General features: G+C 43.0%; 1 protein-coding gene across 1 annotated transcript; it reads left to right on the top strand.

The window, feature by feature from the left end:
- The first annotated feature begins 6,795 nt into the window (after positions 1 to 6,795).
- LOC125539605 (altered inheritance rate of mitochondria protein 25) lies at positions 6,796 to 11,032 on the top strand. The gene is made up of 11 exons (XM_048703097.2): positions 6,796 to 7,340; positions 7,799 to 7,885; positions 8,012 to 8,053; positions 8,160 to 8,204; positions 9,274 to 9,339; positions 9,458 to 9,514; positions 9,627 to 9,688; positions 9,810 to 9,930; positions 10,264 to 10,341; positions 10,537 to 10,643; positions 10,780 to 11,032. The coding sequence occupies exons 1-11, from the start codon at positions 6,948 to 6,950 to the stop codon at positions 10,808 to 10,810; spliced, it is 1,089 nt and encodes a 362-aa protein (XP_048559054.1). The 5' UTR covers positions 6,796 to 6,947; the 3' UTR covers positions 10,811 to 11,032.
- Positions 11,033 to 12,867: the final 1,835 nt, after the last annotated feature.

Here is a 12,867-nt window from a genome sequence, read left to right as displayed (position 1 = left end):
AGAAGAGAGCATACCTGAACTTTGTTCATGAAGTTGAAACTCAAGGTCTCATGGGACCTAATTTATATGCTGTGCCAACTGCCAAGAATATCATAGTGGCAAGTCACACAAAATTGATGGGCCAGAATATAACAGAATGTGGCGGTGCTAAAGGTCAATGCGAACGGTCATCGTATGATTTGTCATTGTTTCTGTTACTGTTTAGAGACACAGCCGAGAAATGCGGAAAGCTCACGCCCTTTGAATTTGGCATCTCTGATGTCATTCACCCATAGGAAGTTGAGAAATGTAGGTCATGCCTTCTGCCTGCTTACCATGTTTTATGAGAAACTAGAGCGCTACAGACGTCTAAAGCATGCCATCCACTTCCTTCGGCTGGATTGATTTTCGGTACTGGACTGAGGCACGGGGAATGCATTCACAGATTTATTCGGTACAGAAGAGTTGGAGTGTAGGGCTCCTCCCTTTTATTCTTTTTTTTTGAGCATCAGTATATCATCTTGAGATTTACGAAGTCACCGTAGGCGCCTCGTCGTCGACGGGAACGTCTCCTCCCACTGAAAGCGTATCGCCGGAAATCCTGAAATAAATCCAGGAATAATGCGAGCACCAGGATTTGAACCCTGGTGGGTTGGGGATACCACTGTTCACCTAACCAACTCAACCACAGGTTGATTCGCTCCTCCCTTTTATTCTTCCTAGAGGGTGGTCAGGTCTTTTCTTTTTTGAAAGAGATATATTTTTTAGGGGTAAGGTCTGATTTTTATATATTAGATCATAAGCCACAGTTGGGATACAATTTGGACTATGAGGATGGGCAAGCCACAGGTGGCGCCCCTGACCTAATGATAGCGAAAATCTAGCTAAGCTATGAGGTACGTTATTTGCGGCTCGGCCTTGAAAGAGGAATTTACAGTTAAAACTACCGGCCCTCATCTTGATCTCGTTGGTGATGGAACCATATTGTCCGGTGTTGCACTTGTTGATGTCTTGACCCACTTGCTTTGAGTTTCATGCGATGACGAAATTTTGGAGAAGAAGATCTTTTGCCAGGGATAGCACCTCTCTACATGCGAACGCTTTGAGGCTGGCCTCTTCTTCATTTTTGAAAGAGATGGTCATTCGGTCTCACCTCACACAGAAGTCCTTTTTGTAAGGGGTCCTCTCTACCCAACGCCTTTCTACCCAGCGCTCACGGTCCCCTCCTATGGGCCGGCCTAGCAAGGAAGCTCATACGGCTCAACGCTCGCTCAAGCATCGGGCGCCACTATGTCTTTTAGGAAAAACGGAAAGAGAGGGATTCGAACACTCCGTGCCTATAACGAGGCGTAGGGAAGCTTCGCCTGAAGGCGAGCACGCGATGGGCTGGCCCAGGCATGCGTGAGTGAGGCCACATGCCACAGCCTTGTTATTTTTCTGTTTTTTATTTCATTTTTTTGCTTTCTTATTTTACCTTTGTTTATACTTTAAAATATTCTAAATACACATATTACAAAAAACACATCTCAAACATTTAAAAATGTTACATTATTAAATATGTATAGATAAAATGTTTCTCATGTACAAAAATGTGGATCGTGTATTTAAAAAATGTAAATCAAGCATTTTAAAAACGTTAATTGTGTTTTCAAGAAAAAATAATCAGTCATTTGAAAAATGTTAAATGCCTATAGAAATTTTTTATCACGTGAACAAAAAATATAAAAAAGTACGAAAAATATTGATCATATATTTTTAAAATATTAAAGGTGTATAATATTTTTCCTACTGTAAAAGATATATAAATAAAACGTAGACATCAAAAACATATACTTAAAAAAATAATTATGTATTTCAAAAATATTAAACATGTATATAAAAAAGTTCCTGATGTATACAAAAAATGTGCATTATGTGTGAAAACAATATTTATTGTCATTAACAAAATGTTTGCCATGTATTAAAAATGTTGACTATGTATTTAAAAAATATTGATCTTGTATTGGAAAATGTTAAACATATGTATTAGATATATAAGAAAAATGTGCAATGTGTATGGAAAAGAGTAAACTTCAAACTATATAAGTTTTCAAAAAATGTTAATCATGTATTTAAAAAATATTAAGCACAATTAAAAAATATATTTCTGATGTATATGAAAAATGTTGAAGGTGTACTGACAAAAATTGACATGTGTTGAAAAAAGGAACTGATTAAAGTCGACAAAAGAACAAAGAAATCCAATAGAAAGTAAAAAGGAAAAAACAAAGAAACAAAGAAAGGAAATGAAATTCAAAGAAAACCAATGCAAAAGAACGGTGAAAACTGAGAAAGAAACAAATAAAGGAAATGAAATTCAAAGAAAACCAATGCAAAAGAATGGTGAAAACTGAGAAGGAAACAAAGAGAAACAAAGAAAACCAACAAAAAAAAGAAAATATAGAACAAAATATAGAAAGAAAAGCAAAAGGCAGAGAAAACCGAGAAAAGAAACAAAGATAATGAATAAAAAAAGAAAATAAAAATAATTGTAATCATGACAGAGATGAAGAAAACCGATGAAGAGATGAAAAAACAGAAAAATGAAAAAACGGTGAAGAAACAGAAAAATGATAGAAAAAACAAAAGAAAACTGAAAAGGAAAAATGGGAAGAAACGAATGCAGTTAACGCAACGAACCTCGACTGAGCGAGCGCGGAGACAAAAAACGCTAATAACGGGCTTCAGGCGAGACCAAAGCTACTCTCACATTAGGCGAGATATAGCTCTTACGGTTAACATCACCCCGGACGTTCCTAAAAAGAACCGATCCCTAAGGATAAGCTGGTTAACCGGTTAGCCAGTCGAACCAGTTAACTAGTTGGCTCGATGACTAAATATATTTTTGAAATTTGTGAAATTGGAAAAAAATTGCCAAATTTTTAGAAATATTTGAAAAACAAATAAAGAACTTGAAAAAACATAAAATTAAAATGATCATGAATCCGAAAAAAGGTCTCAAAATTTGGAAAAAGTTCATGAGTTTGAAAAAGGATCATGAATTTGAAAAAAGTTTGTAAAAAACGAGGATTTGAGAAAAGTGAAAAGAAAGTTCACTAATTTGAAAAAGGATCTTAAATTTGGAAAAAGTATGAAAAACTGAGAAAAGAAACCACAAAACTTGGACAAATTGCGAACTTGAAAGGTTCAAAAAAAATTAAAAATCACAATTATTTGGAATATTTCAGGATTTTTTTAAACTCACAGATTTTGAGAAAAACTTTACGAATTTTTAATACATATTGTGAATTTACAAATTTCACAAAACATGGGAAAATTGTGAATGTGACAAAGATCACATTTTTCAAAAAACAAGAATTTGACAAATGAACTCAAACAAGTTTGTGCAATTGAAAAGGGAAAAATTGAACAATGAAAATACAGAAAAATGAAACAAAAAAACAATCCAAAAACCATCTATACCAATATAAAAAAACCCAAATGGGCTGATCCAATTAATCCTGACCATCAAATCATGTCAATCCAACGACCTAGACTGCTTCAATGTCGAGCGCTCAACACGTTTAGTGTGCAGTTAATTTCATGCCAAATATAATGCTAATCACATAATAGCACACAAATAATATCCCGCTTAATATCCGCATGCATTTAATATATTTTTAAATTTAGCGTGCATTGCGTGTATACATTGACTAGTAAACAAAAAGGAGAAAAGGCGCGGGATGCATCCCAAAACTGGGACGAGCGTCCTGCGAGAATTGCCTTAAATGGGCCGGCTAATTGCTATCGAGGGGCGTGTCCCACGTATACTTAAGGCTATGTTCTAAAAAGAATACTTAAGGCTATAAGTAGCGCCTTAAGCGTTGAATAGGACCGGGCCACCCATATGCAAAGTGTAGTGTGTGGTTATTGTCAAAAAAGTAGTGTTCAGTTTCTGCAGGCCGGTTGGAGCAGACATATTAAAGGTTGTCAGGATCATGGTTTCGAATCAGATCAGAGCTTCAATGAGGATCACAAATCATAGAATCTTAATTGTTAGGATCATATAAATGTAGATTTTATAGACTAAAATCGTAGAATCGGATAAATTAGTTTCGATCATAAAGTCGTAGGATCGTATAATAGAATCGTGGTTTTGACAACCTTGCGAACCATGCTCGAGTGAATACTATTGGGCTTGAATTCAGTAGAAGTTAAGACTTAAGAGTCGACCTCGAACAAGGCTTGAGTTGGCCTTGTGCTTGTTGTCTAGCTCGAGCTCGGCTCAAAAGAAGCCCGCAAAGACTCAAGGTCGACTCATAAAAGCCCGTTAAATAAATAAAATCAATGTTCCATTGTAAGAATAGAGTAAAGTTGACAAAGTTCAAGCTTGGCTCAAGCAAATGAGCGTGACATGAATATTTTTTTCCATATTTTTTTCACAAAACTAAGTTTGATAAACCCCAGTAGACTCGTCTCATTAGTTACAAAAGGGACACTGTGTGCAATATTATGTTATGAAAGAAAGACAAACTTGCAGATGTGTGAAAAAACAAATATTTTTTTATTCAGAGTAAATCAAAGTAAACTAGTTTTAAAATGGGCTTGTGAATTGTAAATGTCACCATATTTTTTGTTTGATTAAAACACTCAAGTACATAGATTACCATTTGTGTCACCATGCATGTACCATGTTTCATGTCAGTTTTTTTAAGTCAGGCAACCTTTTCACTATGCACTAGTGATGAGGGCACGAGGAAAATGGATCTAGTCATGGCCCTTGATGGGGATCTTCAGGACAAGCGGGCCGAGCCCGGCTGGCGAAAGGACTGGAGGGTCGGCTACTCAAGCCCTGGACCTCTCGGGACCCGAGAGGATAGGAGTCACCCTTCAACATAACACGGAAGTTTGTCATATAAAGATAGTTAGGGACTCACAAAGCCCTAGAATCATATCCACTAACCAACCAATCTCGTCTCCCTCTCCGTCACCAGGCAGCAGGGAGTGTACCCACCAATATAGATCTCATCTGCAATCTCCCTAATCCCTGACGACCACCGCAATAACAAAGATAACATGGGCAGGATTAGGGTTATACCCTATTTTTTAGGGCGAACCTCGATAAACTCCCTTTGTCTTACCCTCACCATCTCGATCTATCGAGCGCTCGCCCCCACCAGACAAATCGCCATCCCTTGACCCGTCAGATTAAAAGCACCAATAGTTGGCGCATAAGGTAGGTGGCAGCGCATGCAGATCTGACCAATCCGATCGAGATGGCCCTCCCAACCTCTAGTACGACAGTCGCGTAGTGATACCGGGTCTGTCCCAATGCACACTTTGCTTCTAATCTTAGGAGGCGAATAACTGCTTCTGAGCCACCACTTCTGTCAGCGGGTGGACCTTCCACTTTGGGGCCTAAGCATTGTGGGATGTCGGCGGTCTACGTGTCAGCGACAACGGCATGGCCCATGCATGGGCCCAAGCCCCCGCCCTCGATAGGAGAACGATAGGGTGAGGGTGTGGGGCGGCACGCCGAAGGGTTCCAAGATTCATATCTGACATGCCACAAGGCACCCGCACGCCCACGCCCCCAAGTCTCATCGTCGCACGGAAGAATGTTGTTTGCTTCTCGAGCAAGCCTCCGAAAGGACACCTTTAGTGTACCAAGAAGAGAGAATGGTGGTGGACGAGATGGCCCTTCTCCTCCCCCTGCAGGGGTTGGGCTAGCTAGGAAATGACTTGACACCAGGGAAGGGGTTTTTATCCCAAAAATTAGGAAAATTTTCACCTGCCACACCCCGTCTCACCTTGCAGCAGCCATCGACGAGCACTGTATTGCAGCACCGCAGCCGCTCGCGAGCATTGCATCGAAGCACCAACAACCTTTGCATCGTCATGAGCGCTCCATCGCAGCTCTGACGGTGTTGTATTGCAGCACCGACAGCCGCCGACGAAGCTGCATCTAGACACTGGTTCCTCCCCTGTAGTGTCGCAACCGCTGCATCGCAACTCCATTAGTGCCGACGACCGTTGCATCACAACACTAACAACTGTTGGCAAGCTTTGCAACGGTTCCCTGCAGTGTTGTGACTGCTGCATTACAGCTCCGGCTTCGCTAACCAACGCTGCATCGCACACACGACACCTGGAGTCGCCAGCGAGTGCTACATCCCAGCACCAGTGCGGCTTGCAACTTTCACGAAGTGGTGCGACCTCTCCATTTGCGGCAGTGCCACATCCTCGAGCGACGGTACGGCGAGTGCCTACCAGCAGCAATGGGCAATGGCTGGCCTCGCAGCTTGCAGTAACGGGGTGGGTGACATTGTGCAACACTCCATGGGTTGCAATTATGGGGACAACAACACGAGCAGGCTATCGAGCGGCCGCACGATGGTCCTCCTGATTCCTAAACTCCGACGGTGGTCCTCCCGATTCCCCTCTTGAATCCTCTCATCTGGCAGCTCACGAACGAGAGAAAAGGTGAAAAAGGAAAAGGAGAAACGAGTGGAGGAGAAGAGATAATGTGGGAGAAGAGCGGTTAGTGGACTCCCATGGGCCACGTGGCGTGCGGAGGTGACGGTTTAGGAGAAAGAGAAATCAGTCGGTTGTTTTAGATGATTTTCCAATGTTTGAAAGTTTTTCGACGCAAAATGCGTCAGATATGGAATTCGGGCTGCAGGCGCACGTGTGATTTTTTTTTTCTAACAAAGCCCGTGCCATGCTGCTAATGCAGGGCTGGTCACCTGCACAACCTCTCTACCTGGGCCACTTTCAGGTAGCCCAGGTGGCGGGTAGAGCTGGCCCATCCAACCAAGGGAAACAGGCTGAGATCCCTCAGTCCTCTTCACCGAATTAGTCCCGTCCCGTGCTTCTGCTCCGTTGCAGAACCTTGCGGCGACGATTCTCCAAAGGGGGTTGGGCGTCGGCGCCGCAGACCTCGCCGTAGTGGTGGCCCCTCGCACCTGCTCCCAACCGGCGTCCCCCCGATGTGGCGGCTGCCCGGGCTGCTCTCCCAGGCCGCCGCGGCCGGGAGGGCGGCGGCGAGGACCCGCAGCAGCGACGTCAGGGGTTCCAAGGGGTTCTCCAGCGGCGGGGACGGGTCCCCGCTGCCCCGGGGGTGGCTGCGGAGGCTGTGGGTTGAGGAGCTGAAAAGGGAGAAGGAAGCTGCGAGGAGACTGGGGGGAGGCGCCTTGGTCTGCAAGGCCGAAGGCGTTGGCGAGGATCCGCTCGGCTATTTGGCCAACGCCGCGCGCGCTTTCGTGAATTCCGGGTCCGCCGCGGCGGGGATTGACAAGGTGAGGGCTGGGGGAGCGGCCCGCGGCGAGGTGGCCCCGTCTAAAGGCGGCCACTATGATCCCAAGGACCTCCCATACCTAGAGGCAAGCGGAATCTGTATTCTCTAATTGCAGCTTGTTACTTGTAGTACCATTCGATTTTGATCAGATGTTATCTTAGACTCTATGCAACCAATCCATTTTTAGATAACGGAAGAGGAAACCCTCCTATCAGGCGCATGATGAAGTTCTTTAGAGAATGGAAGAGAAAACTCTCCTGCCAGTAGTTAGTAGACTCTACTGAACTCTGATTACGATTGGTAGCAGGGTCGTGTGGGAATTTGTAGGTTAGCTGAACAGGGCAGAGTAGTGGTATGTGAATGAATATTTCTGGGGCTAATATAGCAGGATACTGGCCAATCGATTAAAAGTTTGTTCCCTACCGCTTACAGTTATACTTGATGGTTGATGTTTTATCCAACCGTAGCTGTTTCAATGTGCTGAAATCTGAGTGATTTATAACTATTGGAATAACCAAGGTGGCCTCTATATGTGTTTTATAGGCCAAACTGGAGCCTCTCCTCTCAAGAGCCAACCTCCTTATAGCCAGAGATGTGGAATGGGCGAATATCATGTTTGCTTTCGAGCAGGTGATTTATATGAACATGCTTCTCCAGCTCTTTCCATAATGGAATAGCAGCTTATGTGAACTATTGATAATTTGGCTGAAGCTAGTTTTTTTTTTTTTTGCTTACTACTATTGTTCTGAAATGCAGGAGAGTAGATATATCATAATGGATCCACTCTTTTCCCAGTCTGTAAGTGTGTCTCCTTCCAGCTAGCTGGTTTGGCTGTTGTATTATTTCAGCATCTATGCTTCATCTCCGGGTCTTACACGTTGACTTGTTTCTTTTTCAATGCCAGCCTGTAGGATATATTCGAGAGAAAAGCAATGTCATCTTTAGGCAGGTACATCTATGTGGTTACTTGATCATAAATAAATTTAAATTACCTTATGCTGACACTTTATGGTAATTTACTGAAATTTGTTCGATAGACCAGAGTTTCCATTATCCTCCCTGTGCTAAAGAACACCTGTTGGTAGCATGTCACTTATCATTGTGATCTTTTGGTTGTACAGATAACGGAAGTCTTTCACTATATCATGTATTTTTATTGGATGCTTTTTTGGTTGTTCTCTGCTGGGCAAGGAGTTTTTTGTGATTGGTTCTCTTATTTTCGTTTTTCGAATGATTGAGGTTACATATTTAATATTTTCAGTTGGAGTTGACACTGATAGTTTATGTACGGTATGCGGTGTAAATCTTGAAATATTTCCTATGGGACGTGAAATGGGGGTAAATGTAAGCTATAAGGGACTGAGAAAATGGAGACATGGGAAAATCTGATGTATTAGAGAGAGGTATCAGTGGTGAATGTTGAATATCGTAGAAAATTGGTTGCTCTCCCATTTCTAAGCCTCCACTATGCAGTGTTATCATATTGAGTAGTTTTTGCGGTGCTCTGGAAGGACTGTATTTTGTACTTGGTTTCAGCTTCATGGAAACAATAGGCGTTGTGCGAGAGAAACTTTAGTTATGATGAAGAATTTTATATGTGTAACGTGTTTTATCCATTTAGTAATGGAAGCATGGGAATATATTTCTTATCTAGCTGGCAATATATTTCTGATAGGGTAGAAGTGTCATCTGATATGTATGTTCATTTACTTTCTTAATGTTCTTTGTCATCTTTATAGATGAATATGACCTATTTATTTACAACATTGCAAAATTTCACTCCCTTGCTGTCTTGATCAGTTATGATGCTGAAAGTCAATTATGTATTTTTTTTAGTATTGCTAGTCTAGGAAATAATCTAATGCTATTATCTAATTTTTTTGTGTGCAAAAAACAACAAGCACCTTATTGTATTTGGCGTTTGTTTGTTCATCTTTATCTGACGTTTATTTATTCATTTTTTTCCTTGATGGCAACTATTAGTACCTTACAATATTTCCCTTTTTCTGGTATTTCAGTTACTTCGGTCGAGACGGCCATTTACTGCACAATTTACTGATGCTATGGGTAATGAGATATTCACGGTAAGAATTTGCCATTGTTTTTTTTCTTCTTTGGGAGGAGCCATTGTTGTTTTTCGTTGTAAATACATAGTTGGAATTTCTGCAAAGATATTAATGCTATGGATACTATTGGGTTCAGGTCCGCCGGCCATTTTGGTTCATCAACAGCTCCATTTATGCAGAAGTGGATGGCAAGGTACACAAATATTCTTGATTTGATTGCTATAACTCACTCAGATGGGAGTTTTGTCCTCGTATGAATGCACAGGAATACTGCTGATGAAGTTTCATTATTTTCCTTTGATCAGGAGGTAGGTGTAGTCCACAGGCGCTGGCATCTTTGGCGTAGAATTTATGATCTGTACTTAGGGTAACATGGTCTTCTGATCTTCCAATTCCTTTATTTCTTTAATCCAGTCTAGGTTCTTTATGTAGCTGTCATTCTTGCTATACCGTCTGACAGGTTGATTTTCAACTTGTTTGTTCTTTAGGAACAAGCAATTTGCTGTGGTTGAGAATCCTGGATTTTGGAACTGGACCTTTACCCTTATTGATGAAGATGAAAATGTGTTGGCCCAGATTGACCGTAATTGGAGGGGAATTGGTTTTGAGGTAATCTCCTTTTGAGTAGGCGTGTATTTTCATGCATTTGAAGGAAATTCATTATGGAATGTGTTTCATAGATGTCTAGCAAAACATAATCAGTAACATAAGCTAATAATCCACACTCTGATCAATAAGAAATATGATGTGATACTATTGCTTGACATTTCTTCTGCACAAGGAAATTAGCATACATCATTGGACACATAGTTGTAGCATGGTTGCACATCACATATCTTTTCCGAGTGCATTTTGTGTTGCATTATCTTAGCCTGTAGAAAGGACGTGGTTAACCGAGGAGTAATGACTGATCAATATATCTTTGGTTGTATCTCATTGCAGCTTTTTACGGATGCTGGCCAGTATGCAATTCGGTTTGGTGATGATGGACAAAGCAGTAGACTTGGTCTTGGTTCAGATGTAAGTGTTCTCACTTGACAGACATTAAGAGCATATCTGCCTTGATGTAGCTGTGCCCCCCTGCCGGATGTGAAACTTAGGATCATATGGCGTGTTTCAGTTTCTGTACTTGCAAACAATGTTGCTCTTTACACTGATATTTTAAGAACCTCCCTTTAAACTGGTCTCAAACTCATGTCTCACTTATGCTTCCAGATCGAAGAACTAAACGTTGTTCGCCCGCTGAGTTTACCTGAAAGGGCCGTAGCTCTTGCTCTGGCGGTGTCCCTGGACTCGGATTACTTCTCCAGGAGAGGGGGCTGGTATGCATGCATACTTTACTTCAGCTTTCCACATTGACTTGTCTGGATAGATTCAGTGAACTATTATTACCATGCAACCTGGGGTTTATCACCTACTGGTGCCCCTGACACTAACCGAAGTGCTTGTTTCTTTCAGGGGACTGCCTTTTCTCATCGCCACAGAGTAGACGCGCATACGAATGCCATCCTCTCAGTTCATAGCGGAACTTAAATTGCCAGTTCTTACCATTGATGTCTGAAGAAGCTGGTGGCATTCACTGTCATCACACCATTGAGATCATTACACAAGTGTACCGTGTTTTTTTCGTTACCGTGACCGTACTTGGTTGCTCACTTCACTTGGGCTTTTCGTATGAATTTTAGTGCACTCTCAGTGGTTCGACAGCTCACATCCAATTCCCTGCTGCCTTTACACGAACTGCCAGTGTGACTACTCTTAGGCCTCCTTTGGTTCATAGGATAGGATTATCATAGGAATAGGAAACTTGTAGGAAATGAGGTGACATATGTCTCAAAACCTATGAGTAGGAATAGGAACGAGATGTCATTTGGTTCACATCATAGGAAATTTTTCATTGAGTCTAGGCTAATGTTTATTTTCCTTTGAAATGTGGAGGATATGAACCAATCCTATGTAGAAATAGGAATCCATTTCTATGAACCAAAGGGCTCTAAAGGAAAAATTCCTATAAAAATCCCACCCTATAGAATTCCTAAGAAATTCATTCAAACCAAAAGGAGGCATTAGCAGGAAACTGAACTCGTCCGTCTGCTGGTTGCAGCGTCTCTCTTTTGATCCCTTTCTTTATTTAGTGGGTGGAAAGGGAAGTGCTAGTGTGATAATGACTTGAAAGTTGCCATTCTTTGCTTTACTGCTGAACCTTTGTGTTTACAGTATGCTGGTGGGGGTGAGGTTTAAGGGAATCTACAGCGCCGGCCTGAAACGTCCACGGACTGATGCGGACGTTTTTTTGTTCAACATGGTGCTGCAAACATCCACGGGTGTGTCTGAGACTCCGAGTGCGAGAGTCTGAACCTGCCACGTAGGACTCCGATAACTCTGACTCATCCAAAACCTCACCTGGAGCCTGGGACGGGGCTTGCCTGCTCCCTTGGCGTGCTCCCATCGGTACTCCCGTTTGTTCATTTACCATCCAACAGCCACACCATTTTCTCCTCCTCTGGTACCCCTTTTTCAGCAAAAGAGAAGACAAAAAAATCTGTATTTTCTCCTCACTCCCGTATGTACAAAGGCGTTGTCACAAAGCCCATGGCCGGAGCTCATAAGAAACTCGCCGAGCACCTCCAAGTGCCTCCTGCTCTAGGCTCTAGCTCTTCAGGTCATACGCATGGCACCACATCAAGGAGCACATGTCGCAGCAGCGTCGAGCACTGGCTGGACCGTTCGGCCACACCTAGGCTCCCTCTCATCCACTAGCATACTTCTGCTTCTCCTTGCTTGATACCAGCCTCCTAGTCGCAAAAACTCTCGGCCCGCCGGCCGCGCTCGAAGGGACAAGGCGTCCAACGGCATGGCCGTGATCTTCACCGTCATCCGGTCACGACGGTGTCCACTCGAGCATTCCTACTGCCCAGGTGGTTCAAGTGAGGCGTGGCACAAATCTGAACTATTTAGAGCTCATCCGTGACGGTGGCCGCCATCATTTACAACCGAATAATGTCCACCGCTGAATCGCTCATGCCTCATGATATGAACAAGTCGCGCGGCCACTTAGACGACACAAAGCAGCAGCATGACGTCGTGCTATCACGGTTCTTCGTCGTCCTCGGCGCCTCGCCATCCTCCTGGTGTCGCATGTTCTCGCTTCCCGGCGATGTGGTAATCGTGTCATACATCATGTGCGCGTCGCCGGCGGCGAGACGGACGCTGCAGGACAAGCAGTGAACTGGTGGATCTTCGTTGCGTTCACCGTGGCCGGGCTTCCGCAGCAATGGTGTGCGGCATGCATGCCTTTTTTTTTCTAACACAATACAGACGCAAGCGCTCATATAAACACGCATACACTCACCCTTATGAACGCACACACGCACACCATACCCCTATGAGCACCTCCGAGAGACTGAGCCGGCATATCATCTTGAGATTTTACGAAGTCACCGTAGGTGCCTCGTAGTCGACGGAAACATCTCCTCCCACTGAAAGCATATCGCCGAAATTCCTTAAATAAATCCAGGATAGCGGACGTAAGACATGTCTCCATTT

The sequence above is a fragment of the Triticum urartu genome, chromosome 2A (assembly GCF_056163025.1).
Source record: "Triticum urartu cultivar PI428250 chromosome 2A, HENAU_Tu73, whole genome shotgun sequence".
NCBI lineage: Eukaryota > Viridiplantae > Streptophyta > Magnoliopsida > Poales > Poaceae > Triticum > Triticum urartu.
Note: the sequence above shows the minus strand (reverse complement) of the source record. Positions and strands in the feature narration are given on the sequence as shown.